Source organism: Chenopodium album, chromosome 25, assembly GCF_948465745.1.
Source record: "Chenopodium album chromosome 25, dcCheAlbu1.1, whole genome shotgun sequence".
Lineage (NCBI taxonomy): Eukaryota > Viridiplantae > Streptophyta > Magnoliopsida > Caryophyllales > Amaranthaceae > Chenopodium > Chenopodium album.
In genome coordinates this window covers 6,127,416-6,146,776 of record NC_137858.1, presented here as the reverse complement: position 1 = coordinate 6,146,776, position 19,361 = coordinate 6,127,416, and the positions used below count along the sequence as shown (strand labels likewise).

General features: G+C 34.2%; 3 protein-coding genes across 4 annotated transcripts; 1 reads left to right on the top strand and 2 right to left on the bottom strand.

Moving 5' to 3' along the window:
* Nucleotides 1–130: 130 nt before the first annotated feature.
* LOC145613462 (uncharacterized) lies at nucleotides 131–5,983 on the bottom strand. Its single transcript, XM_081668570.1, has 3 exons — nucleotides 4,446–5,983; nucleotides 1,410–1,671; nucleotides 131–741 (listed from the first exon to the last, which is right to left on the bottom strand). The coding sequence occupies exons 1-3, from the start codon at nucleotides 5,615–5,617 to the stop codon at nucleotides 559–561; spliced, it is 1,617 nt and encodes a 538-aa protein (XP_081524696.1). The 5' UTR covers nucleotides 5,618–5,983; the 3' UTR covers nucleotides 131–558.
* Nucleotides 5,984–8,571: 2,588 nt separating this feature from the next.
* LOC145613268 (putative casein kinase II subunit beta-4) lies at nucleotides 8,572–13,367 on the bottom strand. 2 transcript variants are annotated; one of them, XM_081668341.1, is made up of 5 exons: nucleotides 12,847–13,367; nucleotides 10,918–11,136; nucleotides 10,141–10,250; nucleotides 9,888–10,053; nucleotides 8,572–8,945 (listed from the first exon to the last, which is right to left on the bottom strand). In XM_081668341.1, exons 1-5 carry the CDS (start codon nucleotides 13,088–13,090, stop codon nucleotides 8,821–8,823), a joined length of 864 nt encoding a protein of 287 aa, XP_081524467.1. In that variant the 5' UTR covers nucleotides 13,091–13,367; the 3' UTR covers nucleotides 8,572–8,820. The 2 variants fall into 2 exon arrangements, with proteins under 2 accessions (XP_081524467.1, XP_081524466.1); XM_081668340.1 differs by having other exon boundaries at nucleotides 8,572–8,951; nucleotides 12,847–13,366.
* A 2,816-nt stretch (nucleotides 13,368–16,183) lies between these two features.
* On the top strand, nucleotides 16,184–19,020 carry LOC145613553 (cytochrome P450 714C2-like). Its single transcript, XM_081668666.1, has 5 exons — nucleotides 16,184–16,466; nucleotides 17,310–17,536; nucleotides 17,703–17,947; nucleotides 18,027–18,405; nucleotides 18,595–19,020. Exons 1-5 carry the CDS (start codon nucleotides 16,184–16,186, stop codon nucleotides 19,018–19,020), a joined length of 1,560 nt encoding a protein of 519 aa, XP_081524792.1.
* The last annotated feature ends 341 nt before the right edge of the window (nucleotides 19,021–19,361 follow it).

The following is a 19,361-nucleotide window of genomic DNA, read 5'->3' as shown; positions in this document are numbered from 1 at the left end:
ATCCAACTACACCAGAATGCGTAAAAAATATAAGCACGGGCTTACATAATCCCGGATTGCAAAAAACTATGAATAACATTATTCACTTAATGATCTGAAATATTGACCAAGAACAAAACAAGAGGCAAGGTTGTTACATGAACTTTCTCTAGATTTTTCATTTCAAAGGGAAATTCACATTTGATACAACACTGGCCGGATTAAGGTTTCACCTAAGCACCAGCTCCTATTACACCTGACTACGCATATTTTTCTTTTATACAAATTGAAGCCAGAAAGGGCAAAACTTAACACCCATATCTTCCTCCTATAAACTGATGAAAAGAGGAAGCTATTGGGAAATAACATCAGAGAAATAAGACGACTTTTGTTTCAACTAGAATGTATTTCTATTTAAGCAATACTCGTTAAAACCCTCTTGAAGTTAAAAAAAACCCAACGATGCTAAAGCCGATCACAAAAGTGGAGGATATCGATAGGATAATCACTCACTTACTCAGCTGCTATATCTTCATAATAGATGAGTTGAAAATTGATGATAATTTGGCAAATCAATGGTCACACAATTGGAGCAGGGGCTCGGTGGTCATGCTTGGTATCATGATGCATTTGCTTCTGAACAGCTTTAACTGCTGCAACTCTGGCCGCATTGGCTGCCCGGTTAGCAGCAGCGACGGACCTATTTACCCTCTCATCAACCTTGGCAACGTCATATGCTTTCTCTGCTGCTCGTCTTGCTTCCTGAACACATAAAAGAGATGTTACCTTGACTGCAAAGGTTATGGAAAAGAACCAACAAGCGAAACTAAACACTTAAACCAATTGCTCACATAGGTGAAGAGATACATGCACATGAAAAGTTGGAGCTGTATCTAAACAAGCAGTCCAAAAGCAATATGATGATAAGGACTTAATTTATATTCTGTATATGGCAAGCTTGTGACATAAAATGTTCGGTTTGTTAAGCAGATCCTCTACACTTGTCAAAATCAGTGAAGTAGGGCTATGCGAACTCAGCTCGGTAGAGCATAAAATATATTGCCTATAAGAAACAATCCCCACCCCCCTCGAATTTTTCAAAAAGAGAGAATATACAAATGCAGAAATGCTATTTAAATTTCATTTGGGGGCCAAATTCAAGTCATAAAAAACACACACACACACAACCAGTGCAATTACAAAGTGATGTATAGCCATGAGTAAACTAACTACTAGTATTAAACAAGGACAATGTGAGCAAGATCAGAAAGTTGTTCAGACATCCACAAACATTTACCACACCATACCATCACTCCTCCAGTATATAGAACAAAAGCATTCACCTCAAGTCAAGCAAATATAAAATGTGATCACAAACAAAAATATAAAGGAAACTAACAAGTTCCATATATGAAGGCATGTAGTTTTACCTGAACGGCATTAAGTACTTTGGAATGGTTGACAGCAACGGGAGATACAGGATAGGTTGCATTTTGTGTGCTTGGGACATCAAGTATTCCATTATGCCAGTGGCCCGCTTGTGTTTCTCCATTTCTAAATGTATACATTCCAAGACCCTGCCTTCTACCTTCATGCCAGGCTCCTTCATACCGATGGCCATTCGCAAATTTATATACTCCAAATCCATGCATTTTGTCTGCGAAGTACTCTCCAGCATACGTGTCCCCATTCCTAAAAATAACCAGAGAATGGTCATATCAAAGTAGAATAAATAAGAAAGATACGTATTTATCTACTTACCACATCTTAATTCATCAATTATCACAAAAATAGTCACTTAGTCACTTAGTAAGTACATAATTACATCCAGACATAATAATAATAAAAAAAAAAAAAAACAAAAACAAAAAAGGGGAACAGAACAGAGTGATCTTTCATAATTCAAAAACCACAATAGGAAATAAAAGAAACTGGTAGAGAAATTGGGAGGGGGGGGGGGGGGGGGTTGAATCACTATTCAACTTCCTTTCATCTACAACCAAAAATGCACCTTTTCTTGTGAAGGGCTCTTGGCCAGATTTCCATACAAGTCGATAAATGCAACCACCACGAGAAAATTTGAGTTATACAACAATATCTTGTGCATCACTTGCAGATTCATCGTAATCAATCATGTTCAACTATATAGGGGTGAGGTGTGTGGGGCTGATAGGTTGCTGTAAAAAGTAGAGAAGAGAGACGATATCTTGCAGGTATCTATAGCATTTACAGTACACTCTAAGACCCAGTATCACCACAAAATTACAATACAGACACGATTAACAGGTTGCAGAATTATTGATCAGCAGAAAATGGATACATTGAACACTGAGCTCTCCTGTGCCTCCAAGCCCAAATGAAACATAAAGATAGCCAATTACAATGCAACATCATACTAGTGATAGTGTGATACTACACTACTACATAGATAATCATCTATCAATATAACAGTCTATCAGAGATTATGAGACAAAGAAAGAAGTGAGCCAGCAGATAATGTAACAACAAAAAAACAACACTTTCACATATAACCTCACTAAAGAGGGCTTGTTGTTGCTTTGACCATGTAGCTAACCACTAGAGAAGAATATAGTAAAAGTAAAATTTGATCAGAAAGCCTAATTATCTAAGAGGTTAGAAGTTCCATCAGATAGAATCTAATTGTTGTTTCTTTTCTTACATCATAATTCCCAAAATTGTGCACTCAAGTGATGTATAGAAATAGAACTTTCCTATTTTACTCGGCCAAAAGAGTAAAGCAGAGCCAACATAAGGAGGGGAAAAAAAAACCCGGGCCAATCATCAAGGAATAAACATTTCATTTTAATATACTTCTATTTTTATAGTTTCTAGAAACTACATCAGGGAACTAACTTCTCAGATTTTCCCACCTTCAAAGGCGGAAAAAGTGCTTCAATTTAATGTTGGACTTAATTTTTCCGAACACCTAAGATACTGTATCCTTCAAATCAAGTCTTAAGTATCCAAAAATTTTACAATACCAAGTATTGAGTAATACATCGTTAAGCCCTACCCTTGTTGGATCCATACTCGAGTAAGAGTTATAGTTAAATACAATTACAGAATGTAAATGGAAAGTTGAAGTAAACAGAAATGTATGAACAAAGCAACAAGCGACTCTGCAATAAAGTTTAACCCCTGCCAAGCATCAACAGTGATAGCTGCTTAAAAATACTACGGTGGTACCTATAAAATTCGTTGCACCCAGGGCTTAATCAGATAACAACATAGGATAATGCTGCACCAAATATAAAACAGCTAACAACAGAGCTACTGTCACTCATACTGGGCCCCATTAAACCCCCTCAAACCAACTCCATTATGTCACATAAATAAATCAGACAAAAAAGGCCGATTAGGTTTTGAGAAACTCTAAAGCTTTGGTCAGCAGCGGCCCCACCAAATCCTTACACCAACTCCATCATATGATATTAAGTTCTTAACCCCCAATACAATTATACGAACTACTTAAATTCCATCTAATGGCAACATTAGCGCTAACCTACGCTTTAATACTCATTCTTTGTTCTTCTCAAAGGTATTAGCGATTTATTGCAATATAAATGCTTAAAGAACCACGACAATTGTCAAGAACCTCAGTTTGGCAACACAACCCTCTATACACCTCTAACACTAAGCTACACCTTGATTCCTCAATTTTCATTCTTCTCAGAGGAATTGTCAAATTATTGCACTATGAATTCACTAACCACAACAATTGTCGAGAGCCTCAGTACTCAAAATATAAGTATAAACAACTACTTAGTTACAACAATGTACTAAAAAAAGGACAATCATCAATTAACATAGCTAATTCTCATGTGAAAAATTCTCCTATACTGCAAATGAATCACTTTAACGCAATCAAGCAGAAAGTTATACTCCACTTAAAAAAATCCTATTCTTATCTCATACTAGTATATCACAAGCATTACTGCTCAGTTTAACTATAAAGATATCTACTATCTAGTGAAAGGATCAGTGAGAATTGGCTAAGAACTCTATCACCATGCTTCTGGTGCAATAGGAGCAAAGTGGATAGAAAATGCACATTATATATCCAATGCAACTAAACTGGTAAATAGTTAAGTAAGCATTTAATTTCCAGACAAGCAAGATGAATACCTTCAAATTGTATCAATATAGCTTTAAGGAAATAATTATTGTGTTCTAAATGTATGCATGTCAAGATTGTCAACACAAAGCAAAGTTATCCACATCATTAAGGATCATCATAAATGTTGGAACATGCCAAAGAAGTATATTATCACCTAAAATTCCAAATATGGGATCATGAGCAACAAATGTCTTTATAATAATGTACCAAACAAGCATGAAATTACCTAATATGAAGCGACAACAAAATAGCAATCCCACAATAAATCATATAGCCAAAAAACCATTCATTAATTAGCAAAACTTCTACAAGGATGTCATGAAATTACCTAAAATGGTAGTGCCCGAGGCCATGCTTGACGCCCCACTTAAATTCACCAACATACCGGCTACCATCCTCGCAAGTATGTATCCCACAACCATGGCTCTGCCCATTAGACCACTCACCTGCATACACATCTCCTGTATAAAATCTATACACACCAAAACCATGTCTAAGACCCTGCCTATACTGTCCTCTATACCGACTCCCTCGAGCCCACGTTTCGACCCCATATCCATCATACTTCCCATCAATCCAATCCCCCTCATACCTCCCACTCATGTAGTAATAATACACCCCACTACCAGAACACTTCCCCTTATGGAATTCACCCTCATATACATCTCCATTGCTATAAACTTGAACCCAACATCCAGAATTAACCTTCTTCTCAGCTTTTGACCTAGACCCTATTGACCAAAACACCGGCAAAGGCCGGGAAGCCGCCGAGGCCGAGGCAGATGAAAGCTTAATAGGGAAAGGGAATGAACGATTAAGGAACACCCTAATTGAGGGGAGTCTAGGTAGGGCAAGATTAAGGGAGAACAAAAGAGCAGCAGAAAAAGCAAATGCAGAAAGAAAATCAAGAATAAAAGAGTGACTAGGATGTGATACCAAGAAGTAAAAAAATGGCAAAGCAAGCAAAAGTAGGAGACGTAGATGAACCCTAAGCCGGCGAAGGTGGCGAAAGCGGCGGATTAACCGAAAAGCAGCCGATTTTGCGGTCGAAACAACCAAAAACAAAGATGGGCACCTTGAATTTACAGAAAATGGTTTGAAATTGGAAGTGGGTGTTGCAGAAAAAGGGTAATTACTAAGAGAAGAAGGTAAAGTAGGGGATTTAACAAGGGAAGGAGTAGGGTTCATCAAAGGGCGTTTATGGGGAGTTGACAAAAGGGGGTTTTTAGGTGTTGTTGCTGAAGATGAAGGAGATGGAATTGACCCAAAATTGGGCTCATTCTTCACTAAAATTGGATCCAAAACACCAGAATTTGGAACAATTGAACAAGTTAAAGGTGGGTTTGATTGAAATTCGATGAATTGATGATTATAATTGCTGAAATTTGGGTGTTTTTGTGTGATTAAAGATGGGAAAAAAGATGGTGGACTTGGGTTGAAATCGGAAGAGATGCCACTGCTTTCTTTTCCGATCTGAACTTCAGATTTCTTCTGATGCATTTACATATGGAATCAAACCCAGAAATTTACACAACCCCAGAAAAAAAATTATTCAAAAAAAACCAAAAAAAAAAAAAAAAACCTTTCCAAAAATTCTTACTACTACTTACAAAATTCTCTCACTTTTCTTTCTTTTCTTGTAAAATTTACTGTATTATTTATGTTCTTTCTATTTTTTCTTTGATTTTTTTTCTTTTTTTTTGGGGATGAAATTTGAAGCTCAGTGATAAGGAGGGTAAAGGGATATGATGCCGTTTTTTTGGGAGAAGAAATACGAGTAATTTTTGCGTTTTCTTCGTTCAGTTCTTGCTAATTTTAGAGAGAGAAAATTAGTGCAATTTTTTTTGGTTTTGAAATCAGAGGTCATGCTCATGTTGGGAAATGATGAATATTTTCTAGTTTTGTCCTTGGTCTTTATATCTATTTACTATTTTGCCATCCATCTATTTGCTTGAATGACACGTGTCATCATCTTATAATTTTTTTAAAACAAAAAATTGTTGAAGTTGAATTTGTTGATCAAGTATGCCTGCATTGGTTATGTAGATTGATCATAGTGTTTAGTCAAAATATGCACAAGTTATTGCTACATTTTTCTATTGTATTTCTTGAATTATACTACGTATATAGAATAGGTCAATTTGAGGTAGAGTGAATATTCGATATGGTATATTAGGATTGAAAGACGAGTACTTAAAATAAATAAGTCTATATTCGCAAATTTTATACCGTGCACTCGAAAAACGTGGTGAGTAGATATTTGTGGTTTGTGAATACTCTGTCATCTGACTCGTATTAGAGTAAATTGCTATAAGTAACTTACAATAATAGTAAGGTGTTTTGAGATTTAAAAGGCTATATGAAAGGAGTGCATGAATTTTATTTTATTTTATTTATTATTTTTTTTTTCTCATTTATTTTGTAGTTAACATCATTAATAGGTTGCCTTGTTTTTTCAAAATATACATATACTAGAAGTAAGTTGATATTTATGGTTTTTGAAACCTCTGTCATCTAGCTCATGTATGAGCAAAAATAAAATGTTACAAATACCTAATAAAGTAATAATAGTTTAATACTTCTATATTGAGTTAAAAGTTTATATCTCTACTCTCTATTACTTGTATATAAGTGAATGAAGATTAAGGAAGATCTCTCGAATATTCCATATATTTTTCAAGATAATTGGTAAGATTCTAAAATCACTTTATAAACGAAAACAATAACAACTTTTCCGTATCATTTTAATGGTATGTTCAACAAAAAAAAATCCAAAAAAAAAAAAAAACACAACCATTAAAATGACCAAGACACATCATCACAACTTCACAAGTAAGAAAAGATAAAACTAGTATACTCGTATATACTTATTTAAAATCAAAAAGAGTTATTTCTACGAGTTCTACAAAGACATTAAAATAGTGATGCCAATTCATTCAAGTTGAGCTCACAAATATCTACCCTGATTAATATTACGGCTAAGCACAAAAAAAGTAGTGGTATTTGATAATAAATTTCAAATAAAATAGATTCAAAATAATTCTAAATGGTATGAAAAGTGTAACTGTTGGCCAATTAAGTGAACCCAAGACTAAAAGTTAGCAGCCAGGATATTTCTTCGAATGTACCACAATATTAAGGAGTATTAGAATAAATGATATTAATAAAATATTAAGTACTCCGTATAATTTCAATATTTATTTCCTTTCCTAATTGGCTAATTGCTTGAAAAAAACTTGGCTAATTGCGTGGGTAAGTGATAAACATTGAATGACCTGGAGAGCTAATCTTGTCTAATGTATAATTACTTTTTTTTGGAAGAGAATGTATAATTACTTTATTAGACAACTTTTACGGTATAATTTACGTACTTCATATGTTTATTTCAATTGCATTGTTGTTCTCGGATTATTATTAAATGAAGGAAGAAAAACTAGGTTATAAATAATGTTAAAAAAAAAATATCGTCAAACACTAGATATGAAGATTAAGGACGCTTATATGCATCTGTTAGAAGATCAACCAAAAGCATAATTGATGAAATCCACGAAGGCCACAAATAAGTTTAGATAAGTTAAAAAAATAGAGTGAATCTAGCGCACATTACAGCTTGATCACCAGAACAAGATATTAAGGATTTGGATATCTGATATAATATGACTTCCTCTCTTTCAACTTCATAACTGAAAAGACGTCTGAATTAGGATAATTAACATACATTGAAGGGACGGTAAGGTTAAGTGTTCTTCACATGTAAGTACTGAAGTCATGGCCTCCAAGTGAGACTTAACAAGCACTAATTATTATATCATTTGAACAAAAAAGAAAAAATTAGTCAGGAGCATTCAATTAAACTGTCTGTACGACTCGTTCTCGAGGATGATTATGATTTAAGAAACACTCTTTCTGAATTTATGACTTGATCATTGGGAACGATTGCTAAATTTTAGACCACAACTGTATAATAAAGAGATACCTAATGGTCAGAAATCAGGACTTGGCCAATGCAAGATGTGTAGATGACGCTGCGAGCATACGTTGTCTTGCTCTGCAAGGCTAAACACATTCCATAACAAGCATTCTTCCTTTGACCAACATTCATGGCACTGCAACTTTTTTAAGTTTCATTTTCGATTCTGAGGTGGTCATTCTTGCAATATGAACATATGCATCTGAAGCCCAGTGTAAGGTTCATATCAGTTGCATAATGCTGTCACTTGACCGCTGTTACCTCAGATATAAAGTAAACTTCTAGACTCCAAGAACACATTTGGAAACATGAATTAGAGCAACAAGACTGCTACTCCATTTTTATAGAAACAGATGAACAATTTTCCCTACCTCGGTAAATTTGGCAATTTACACTGTAGAAATCCATGGTCCCAGTTTCAAAATAAGAACGGATGATGTTAAAAAAGGGTAATAACAAGAAGACAGTTCAGAGACAACCAATGTGAAACTAAGTAATTATCAATAGAACTTAGGAATAAAATTACACGCATACTGTCACTAACAACTTTTGAGGTGGCTTTAGCCATTGTACATGGATCTTCTTCCCTAAAAGTTTGTTTGTGAATTTGTAAAAACCACTGCAGTTTTTACCTGGAAAATTTGAGGCATATGTACTCAAAAAAGAACAAAAGAGGAACACTGCTAAGCAATGGTTTTTTCGGCATTGTGAGAAGCAGCAGGAAATGCTGACATCAAGGTTTGTGCACTTTGAAACCGAAAATCCTTGGTACATAACTCTTAGTTGCTTGTGTTGGCTTGAGGTTACCGTACGTCATCAGAAAAAGGTGAGGGAATGTAGTCCCAAAGTAAGCACCATCTATATCTTCTTAATGTCAAGGAAAATAGCACATGGAGAAATGAAGATCAAACAAGACAAAATGCACATGAAATAATACCAGATTACAAGCCATGAAACCAAAATGGAGCAAATGAATGTCAATTATCTCCTTGCCAGTAACAAAAAACTTCTTTTTTCCACGCCAGTTTATATTGTACATTGACTTAATTACTAATAATGAAGGGCTAATAGATGTATAGACAAACAGAGGAAAATGATATTTTACTCAAGACAAGGCAAGAAAAAGCTCTAGCCATATTCTGGAGTTTGCCTTCACAATATCCAAATTCAAAAATATCAATGCAATTAACTTCAGCCATAAATTTGAAAACACAAACATGTACACATACACACATATAATTCAAATCAAAGTCTGTAACTGATAAATTGAAATTAACTTCCAGAAATAAGTTGCAATCCATAGAGAGCTAGTAAAGAATAGGATTCAAGTTGTTGATCAGTCTTCAGTCCAAATTACAATCCTGTCATGTCTGCCAATAAAATGTGAAACACTTATATTGAAGCATTGAAGCAAGGTACATTCAGATTAGCAGGCATATGATTGTCATATTCTCTGTAACAGAAATACGCTAATTAACAAAATAATATACAAATCCAAGTACACTCGACATGCGAACTATGAAGTATAATTTAAGGTTATGAATTTTGGAAAGAGGAAAAAGAAAGATGATTCACATATGTCTAAAAGACAATATTAATAGGTTATGCACTGCAGTCTGAGTTACAAAGCAATAATTGGACCCCCCCCCCCCCCCCCCTCTTCTCTCAAAAAAGGATATTGGCCATATTTCACAGAATTAGTCGGACAGAAAGGTCAAGGCAAGTATTGCACACTAACACATTTTCAAGTCAAATATGACACAGAGAAGACGTATCTAGATTGCACTCTATTAAGGATACTGCCTTGGTATTTGGATCGCGGATAATAGATGTCTGCACATTTTGGACAATAGATCTTCACAGTGCTTGATCGTGGAATGTCAGATTGGCCAACAGGAAGGCAAGGCTGTCCAGAGCAATAAACCCTAGGACAACGCCCAAAATCATAGTTTTTGTATTTCTCTAGCTGTATAAGATTGCACGATAATTCACATAAAAAGATTACAAAAATATAATGGTAGTTGAACAACCTAACAGAGAAGATACAACTTACCATAGCAGCCATTCCTTTAGTAGTCAAGATGTATCGGACATGAATAAGGCCATAAAGCATTTCTGCTGCAGATTCTATCAACTCATTCTGTTCCTCCGTAAACATATCACCTAGAAGATGTCATAGGGATACTGATCAAGATGATCAGGAGCAAATCACAGAGGAGCCAAATTGAGCTTAATATAGCATCCTTCAGACTAGACACATAAAGTCAAGGACAGAACCCATGTAGTATATTTGACTCTAAAAAGTGGCAGAGCTAAGACATAGAGTTGTCTCTAAATGATGGCTTGACACATTTTATATTGTGCTGCTTGACACATAGTGGTCACTAGACCCAGGTGAATATATTTTTAAAATAATGGGGGAGAGTAGCAATTTATAGAGACAAACCACTGAAATAAATCACCTCTTCAAAAAAAAAGAAGAGAACAAAAAAAGGGGTTTTGAAGAACATCAATGTGTCTTGGGTCACTGCTCGCACTTCAAACAAATGAAAGAAGAGAACAACGTGTCTTGTGCTTAATTTTGCTATTACTCAAATTCTCATGCTCACACAAATGGCTTTTATAGGCATGCATATAAGCCAAGATTTACATCAATAGAATTATAGAACAGTGTTCCTTATTTCTAAGGCAAGAGCTATTCTTTTAGTCAAGTGAGTAGAGACCAAGTTGTTTGGAGATATCATAAAAGATATGTAGCAAGCATTGAAATGGATTAATATCTAGAAAACACCCAAAATAAGAGGGGAAAAAAAAAGGGGGCGACACATACCATGAGAAGATTCAACATCCAAAATGAGGTCAAGAGCATAATCATAATAAGGAACTTGGCTGCTTAATCCACAAAGATTGAAGTCATCTTGGATGTAATCGTCATCAACCTCACAGAAAAATTCATTCCCTCGCAAATTGCAAAACCATGAAATCCATGATGTATCCTCACCATCAGAACCACTAACATCTGACTCTTCACTGTCAGTTTCAGACTCCTCTACAATGAAGAAAAATGTGAATTTTAATAAAACTTTATTCATGTGAAAAACAAGCTAGAGCTAGAATCGGAACATCAGGAAAATAAAGAAAGAAAAGGATCGCTTTAGAAATTCAAGGAAAACTAGACCAAGTAGTAAATATGATGATCTATAAACTCAAAATAACTCAAATTCAGGGCTTAATCGCTTATCAAGAAGCTAAAAGTTCAAGTTAGCTAATACACACATGTACAGTGTGCAGGGGACTGCAGATGGCTCACCGTATAATACCCTTGTGGGGTGGGGAGACACTTCCAACAAAAGTAGGAAATATAACTTGTATGGCAAACCAGTATTTTCCATAATCATATTGCTAAGAGATATAAAAAAATATATAAAATAAAATAATAAAATAAAATAAATTAATATTACAAATTTGGACAGCAGCCAGTAATAATCTGTGGGGTTTCAAAGCTCAATAGGTTTATTTGCACTTTGCTCATATGAGATGCAATCCTGTTATACATGGACTGCAGCAAGACCTGATGCACCGAGGTTTGCACTCAAGTAAACAGAGTAAAATTAATTGAAGAATCTTTAACCTTGTCCTGAAGCGTATTTAGAAGCAAAACAAAACACAGCTTCAGGGCCAGATTCTGAATAAGCAGTCTTACCTGCAGTTATCCCAAAGTTAACTGACTGTGCATTACTGCATTGTGTATACTGATTAATTTAAATAAATACCGAAGAGATTAAATAGATTGTCAATAGCATATTTAATCATCAACATGCTACGGATGTTGAGCATTTGACTATACAAGTAACTGACAGTAGTCAGGTTGAAAGGATCAACCTTCATTAAATGGCCGATTTGATTGGCATAGAGAATAAGAAATAGGTTGAAGGAATAATTCTTTTCTTTGAACTTAAATTCTATCAATTATAATGAGAGAACAGACGTCACATTGCTAAAGTACAGAACGTCCACCATGCACAGAGCCCTAGATGGTCTGTGCCCCAATTCTCCCAACTCTATTATGGTGTTCAATGAGGCTTATCTTAGCTCATTTGGAGCTATTCAAACCCAAAAGAGTCACACATTCCTCAAAACTGTTAAGGGAATACCTTCCTAATTCTCGACAATCAGATACAACTATTCACGACGTACAAAGCAGAAAAGGAAAGAAATCTCATCTCTTTAATTCGTAACATCCTTACATGATTACATAGTGGAACAATTCGGATTTTCCACTATTCCAATTACAAACTAATGTACACAACCTTTTTCCATCCAAAAAGAAAAAAACTTCTGGCACCAAAATACAAGCTACCAAAAACTTCGTACCTGATTACTCGTAATCATGAAAAACCTAATTGTAAGGTTTACATAACTTTAATGCATATACTCCACCACCTCATGTCAGCCCAATTAAGCAAATTACTAAACTTGCCTAATTCCCATTACTCAATCTTCATCATATATACTAACACCAATTATTATCAATCAAATTCGAAAACCTTACACACCAAATTGCAGCTCCAAATCAACTAAGCTCAAGTGCATAAAATGCTCAGTATGAGCTCAAATTCACAGAAATAAACAACAAAATTTAACCACAAGAACCCTAATTCCCAAAATGAGCCAAAATCCACAACCAAAAACACACATGCAACAAAACAAATTCACCCCAAATCCAATTTCTGAGCTAAAATTAGAAAGTGTTACCAACCATCAGAGCGATTCTTGGAATTATTCAACCCAGAGTAATCAGACGGCGTTTTTCCGGTAGAAGTTGAAGGCGCAGAAACCCTAAATTCTTTATCCTTAGGGTTAGTGCTCAATCCCCTCGAAGTTGAAGCTGAGCTTCGATCGAGATGCTTATCCAACACATCATTGATACGTTTCCGATCAATTGTTCCGATTTCCGACGACTTCGACGACCCACCTCCGACGTTACCTCTTTCTCTATGCATAATTTTAGCCCCCAAAATTCGAATTTGAAATTGGAGTTTAGGAGAGAGAAAGAGGGATTTGAGCTTAAGAATTGAAAATGGTGGACATGATTTTGATTTTTTTGGAGAGTTTTGGGAAATTAGGGCAATGTTGAAGAAATTGGGGGTGAAAAAAACTGGGAAAATTTGAAGGGTTGATGATTATTATTATGATGATGAAGAAGGTGACGATGATGATGAGAGAACAAGCCAAACTCCTCTTTTGTTGTCTTTGCTCTTTTACTCTCTTTCTTTAATTTTCCATTCTTTTCAAATCTAATGGACTAATCTCAATTTCTTTTCAATGCATTTACACAAATTTTTTATAAGTAGTATGTGTTGCATCACATCATTAATTGATGGTTCGACATAGGTTAATTTATGGAAAATGTCGTAATGCACATGGATGTTGATTACGGTTGTTGGTTGGTTAATAATTGAAATGGCACTTACAAATTTGAAATTGAATCTTGTCTATATTATTTGTGTTTGAGTTTGTGTTGCATCGCATATAAGGTCAATCATTCGTGTTAAGTGGAGAGTTGGATGTGAGTTATGTTCATGCGTGTAGGGTATAAATTGAGATAATTTTTGTAAGTAAAAAGTTTGCTAATATATTAGTTGCTAAAATCATGCAAAAAAATAAAAATATTATTGGAGTAATTGTGTATGTAATGTTGTTTTCCTTACATTTTCGTTAAAAGAAAGGTTATGTATGTGTGATAATTGTCATATACAAAGTACGAGATATTAATTTTAGTTTGAAGCATAGCTTGAGTTATATTTTTTGAAATGTTTAATGGAATGGAGATTATAAAAAGACATACATATACTACTTATTACTCCGTATGATATTATTGTACTGAAATCCATTAATACGAAATGGGTTTTAAAACACATAAAACGCACGACCTAAAAGATTTAACAATTAGCAGCAACCACACGATAAGTATCATCTGTATAGATTATTTTCTTACCATTTTTCATTACTCAAAATATTAGGTGAAACACCCAACCATTAGTGAGAAATCCAACCATTGGTAAAACGACCTTGATCTTTACATATTTCTTCATTCAACCAATCGCTTACCTCGAAAGTTGAAACACTCCCGCCGCACTTTCTTATCTCCACTCGAAATCTCCAATCCACTCCACCCAACACACGGATTAGTGTTCATTTAGGAGAGAGAAAATCAAGCTAAAAATGGTAGGACTATCGTACCGTATGACTACCTCGTTAATTACTAATATCATCATGAAATTGTCGATCAAATTCCTCACATTCAACATCAATTTGTTGATTGAGGCAACAAATTTGTGTTAAATTAATGTTTAAGTCAGGAATCCTAGGGTTTCGTTGGTAGCAAATCTAGTTATCTTATCTGAATTGAGGAAATAAACCCTACCGATTATCGAAGAAGATGACTTCGCTAAAGGCAATTTAACTCTATTTTCTTTTGTAATCCAGGATTTTTCGAGGGTTTTGTTTTTTCAAATGAAAAATGGTTATTTTATTAAGGTTTCTTATTTATTTGATTATTTTACCGGTATCATATTTAATTGTTTGAATGATATCAATAATTACTTGGACGGTATCTTTAACTATCTAGGATAGATGACAGGATCAATTGTTAAAATGACATTAAGTGTCTAGATAATATGCCATATGTTTATGCTTTAAAAAAATAAATAAATAAATGCCATATGTTTATTTATTTTTTGGTTAACAAATAAAATATGTAGTTGATTTGAATAAAATCTTGCTAGCTTCATAGTTAACAAATAAAATACTTGATAAACATGCATGTGCTTTTGTTGACACTCATTACAAGGTGCTAGATGAAGAGATAATTATTATTTTTTTTTTTTTTTTAAATCAAGAGATAATTAATTAATTAGTCCTTTAGTCATTAGAAGTGATTTCTATTCTTTTGATTTTTTTGTAAGCTGAATTTATATAAACTTATACGTAATATAAACTAATACGAAGTATGAACTTATTACGAGTAATAGAATTTATTTTAATCCAAGAAGACATTTTATGCAGCAATGATATACAAATGTAGGCTTTGGGCCATTGGATAGTTTCTATCAAGTGATAATGCATCATATTCTCTTTCATTCTATAAATTATTTTTTATAATTTCTAGGGTTCTTTTTTCCAATCCTATGCTCTAATTTAATTGGTTATACTTATTTATTTATTGAAATAAACAAATATTATTAGACTCATAACAGGTGTCCAACAGCTTCATAAAAGAAATATAAAAGATTACACTTTTACATCAACAATTAATTTTGAACAAAAGGATAGATGTCCAATTATTTCAATTATCAAATCGTATCAATGCTATGATAAAGTCTGGATAAAAAATGGTAATAAACCCTCCATGATTTGCACAGATTGATTTATTACCAAACATTTTTCATCATAAAGATAGCATTGAATGATTATTACTCTAAATACTGATTATTGCAAAGGTATTTAAAGATTATACATTTATACTGTATATAAGCTAAGGTGAGGCTGTGCTGTCCTCCTTATATAAGCTAAGATTATATAAATATAAATAACTCAGCAAATTAAACCCTTCGTATATTTGTGAAAAAATACCAACTTGAATAATTGACACAGTTAGACTTGGCACGCGGCATACTGCCAATGCACTATTCTGATCTTATTAAAAAAAAGTTGATATGACTATAGGAGTATTATACAACTTCATATTACTACGGAGTGACAACTAATAAAATATTTCATGATAAAATGTATTTTTAAAATAAACTACGTACTCCGTAAAAAAAATATCAAAATTATTATGGAATAGAAAAAGTATATTTAATCAATTTTAGAAAGAACATAAATCAAAATTAATGGAGCACATGTAAGGCTAAGATTCTCCCACACAACAACAAAAACCCTTGTAAAGAAAACTATATTTAAAACTGCATTTGGCTCTTATTATGTAATCAGTTTATAAAGAGAAAACCAAAGTAATAGACTAATAGCTAGTTTTAGTTTTCTGGGTAAAAAAAAAAAAATAAACACACACACAAAAAAAAAAAAAAAAAAAAATGGAAGCTTTTATGTCAGCAATAATTGGGTTAATTATAGAGTTAATTGGTTACATCTATGTTAAGCTAGTTTTGCAACCTAAGTTATTAAGGTTGAAGTTGCAAAATCATGGAATTAGAGGTCCACCACCTTCTTCTATTTTGTTGGGTAATATCCCAGAAATTATCCAAATTAAATCTCAAATTAATTTACCATCTTATGCTAATTCATGTGATAATGAAGTTAATCATGATTGGCCTTTGAAGTTATTTCCTCACCTTTATAAATGGCAATCATTATACGGTAATACCCTTATTTTCTATCTCTTTAATTTATTTGTATTTTATGTTTAATTTGCACTATTATATGATGTTATTAATTGGTGATTTTGGTTGGTTTTACTCTATAAATGTATACTAGTAACTAGTAATGTATGCATGAATTTGTTTTATTGTATTCAAAAACCCTGGAAAATAAAGTGTCAAAGTTGAACCATCTTGTTTTGGCCTAACCGAACCAAGAATCATCGTATTAATAGCAATAGAATGAGATTGTTAGGACTATTTTGGACAAAATACCTTTGAATGTTATGATTAATGGGTTTAACATTGATTTGGTTGGACTTTATGGTGGATTTACTACAAATAAATATGTTTTTGTTGTACGAGTACATACGTGATGTACAGGTACCTTTTTCGTTATTTTTAAGTTGACACGTTTTGATTTTAATATTATTCTCAAACTATATTTTGACTAAATAGTGTAATTTAGGGAGGAAAAAAATGGGAGTATAACACAATCACGTGGATCTTGTTAAAGCTGTCTAAATACATATTCTTTCTATGAATTTATTAATTGATAATAAGAGATACGTGAAAACTGAAAAGGAGTACAAATGAAGTACGGAGTACACATATTTGAGATACATTATTTTTTATTTTGTTTTAAACGGTAAAGAGAAAGACTCTGACCGAATCTCATTGGGCTGACCCTAACCCGAAATACCGTGTTCATAAATTTGTAATCCACATGATTGATTACTATATGTACAGAATACTACAGTATGTTAATTACAAATTTACAATGCAAACAACTGATAACTTTTGATTTGTGCCTATCGTTGGAACAATGAATTTGGTGGAGCAGGACCAGTGTTCACATATACAACTGGAAGGATGCAGATGGTGTGCGTAACAGACCCTAATGTTGTGAAGGATATAGTCCAATGCAGCTCTGTGGATTTAGGAAAGCCTTCGTATTTGTCAAAGGATCGCGGTCCTTTGCTTGGCCAAGGTGTTATCTCCTCTAGTGGCTCCTTTTGGTCTTATCAAAGGAAACTCATTTCTCCTGAGTTTTTCCCGGATAAAGTTAAGGTAAGCTAGAGGGTTTAGCAGTTTAGCTTATGTTCTTTGGCGCGACAAGGGCTCTAAACAATCAAGCAGTATCATAACTGCTTGAGTTGTGCTCATTACAAACTCGTTGTACATGATTGACATTGGTGTCATATGGCTTACCTTAACTGACATGAAATGTGTGCAGGGAATGTTTGGTTTGATGTTGGAAGCGACAACCTCGATGTTGAGTTCCTGGGAAGATAGAGTAAGCAAAAGTGGTGGAACAGCAGAGATTGCGATTGATGAGGACATGAAAAGTTTGTCAGCTGATATAATTTCAAAAACTGCATTTGGGAGCAGCTACTCTAAGGGGAAAGACATATTCTCAAAGCTCAGGGAGCTTCAAAAGCTAATGAGTAAAAATCTGTATGTTGGGATTCCCTGTTCAAGGTAAATTCTGATCTTATCACAGTAGAAGCTCGATAAGTAGATGAAACTTGATCGTTGTATTCTATATATGTATATGCAGGTATATGCCAACCAAGACCAATTGGGAGATAAAGAAATTAGAGAAAGAAATCGATTCAATGATATTAAGGGTTGTCAAAGAACGAATGGGAGCTGAACGTGAGACGGACTTCTTACAAAAGATACTTGAAGGTGCTAGAAAATGTGGTGAACAGGATGATGTTCCCTTTAAAATGGATGATAAGAGCCATGAGAAGCTCATCGTAGACAATTGCAAGAATATATATTTTGCTGGTCAGGAAACAACTGCTGCTACAGCAGCATGGAGCTTAATGTTACTGGCTGTGTACCCTGATTGGCAGGCTCGGGCTCGAGCTGAGGTACTTGAAGCTTGTGGAGATGGAATTATAACTGCAGACAGTCTGAGACACATGAAAGTGGTATGTATACATTTCTTTATCAATACTTAAGGAGTAAGCATAAGAAACATTGGCTATGATAAAGAAGTCCCAATTTTTAAATGATATTTGTAAAGTTATAGAACAACTATACAAGATTTTGTGAGCACTGCATGTAATTTTTTTTCTCTGTAATACTCTTTTCTGTAACCCTGTACTTTCTTTTGGCAGTTGACAATGATAATCCAAGAGACGCTTCGTCTCTACCCACCAGCAGTATTTTCTGTAAGAACAGCACTACAAGATGCCAGGCTGAAAGACATTCAAGTTCCAAAAGGACTAGACTTTCAAGTTCCAATAGCTATGTTGCAACAGGATCCAGATCTATGGGGGGCAGACGCGAAAGAATTTCACCCTGAAAGATTTGCAAATGGAATTGCAGCAGCATGCAAAGTCCCGCAAGCTTACATACCTTTTGGGTACGGAGGTCGTGTATGTCTTGGCCAAAATTTCGCCATGATGGAGCTCAAACTGATCTTATCTCTCATTTTGTCCAAGTTCAGCTTTTCGGTTTCACCAGGTTATCAGCACAGCCCTGCATTTAGGCTAGTAATAGATCCTGAGCATGGAATTAAGCTCCTCTTAAGCAGGGCTTGAATGGTTCAGGTTTTATAAACTCGGTATTTACTTAGCTTCTTTGATGCTAGATCTTAGCCATGGTGTAGGCGAAAGCCATAGTTTGCTAATTGCTATTAGCTACTAATTTTTCATAATAATTAGTGAGAAAAAAACCTTAGCAATTGACAAAGTCTACCCCGAACGTTCCTTAAAGCACAGAGTTCATATCATGAATTTGTGTACTATGACAATAGTCTAGCTTTGATACACCCTTTGTTGCAAAAAGATTGTTTTTTTTTTATTATTTTTTAAATTTTTTAAATTTTTTTATTTTTTTTATGTTGATGTGTTTCAATTTGGTTGTTTTGAGTTTCTGACTT

Bases quoted from the DNA above. Each gene is read 5' to 3' on its own strand.
- LOC145613268 (XM_081668340.1), bottom strand. From the start codon at position 13,090: ATGCATAGAGAAAGAGGTAACGTCGGAGGTGGGTCGTCGAAGTCGTCG. The intron at 11,137-12,846 runs GTTGGTAACACT...TCTTCATTGTAG, and splicing joins TTCCAAGAATCGCTCTGATG to AGGAGTCTGAAACTGACAGT. The intron at 8,952-9,887 runs GTATCCTTAATA...GACATTAAGAAG, and splicing joins GCGATCCAAATACCAAGGCA to ATATAGATGGTGCTTACTTT.
- LOC145613553 (XM_081668666.1), top strand. From the start codon at position 16,184: ATGGAAGCTTTTATGTCAGCAATAATTGGGTTAATTATAGAGTTAATT. The intron at 16,467-17,309 runs GTAATACCCTTA...TTGGTGGAGCAG, and splicing joins TAAATGGCAATCATTATACG to GACCAGTGTTCACATATACA. The intron at 17,948-18,026 runs GTAAATTCTGAT...ATGTATATGCAG, and splicing joins GTTGGGATTCCCTGTTCAAG to GTATATGCCAACCAAGACCA.
- LOC145613462 (XM_081668570.1), bottom strand. From the start codon at position 5,617: ATGCATCAGAAGAAATCTGAAGTTCAGATCGGAAAAGAAAGCAGTGGC. The intron at 1,672-4,445 runs GTAATTTCATGA...GGTTATTTTTAG, and splicing joins CTCGGGCACTACCATTTTAG to GAATGGGGACACGTATGCTG. The intron at 742-1,409 runs GTAAAACTACAT...TTATGTGTTCAG, and splicing joins AAGTACTTAATGCCGTTCAG to GAAGCAAGACGAGCAGCAGA.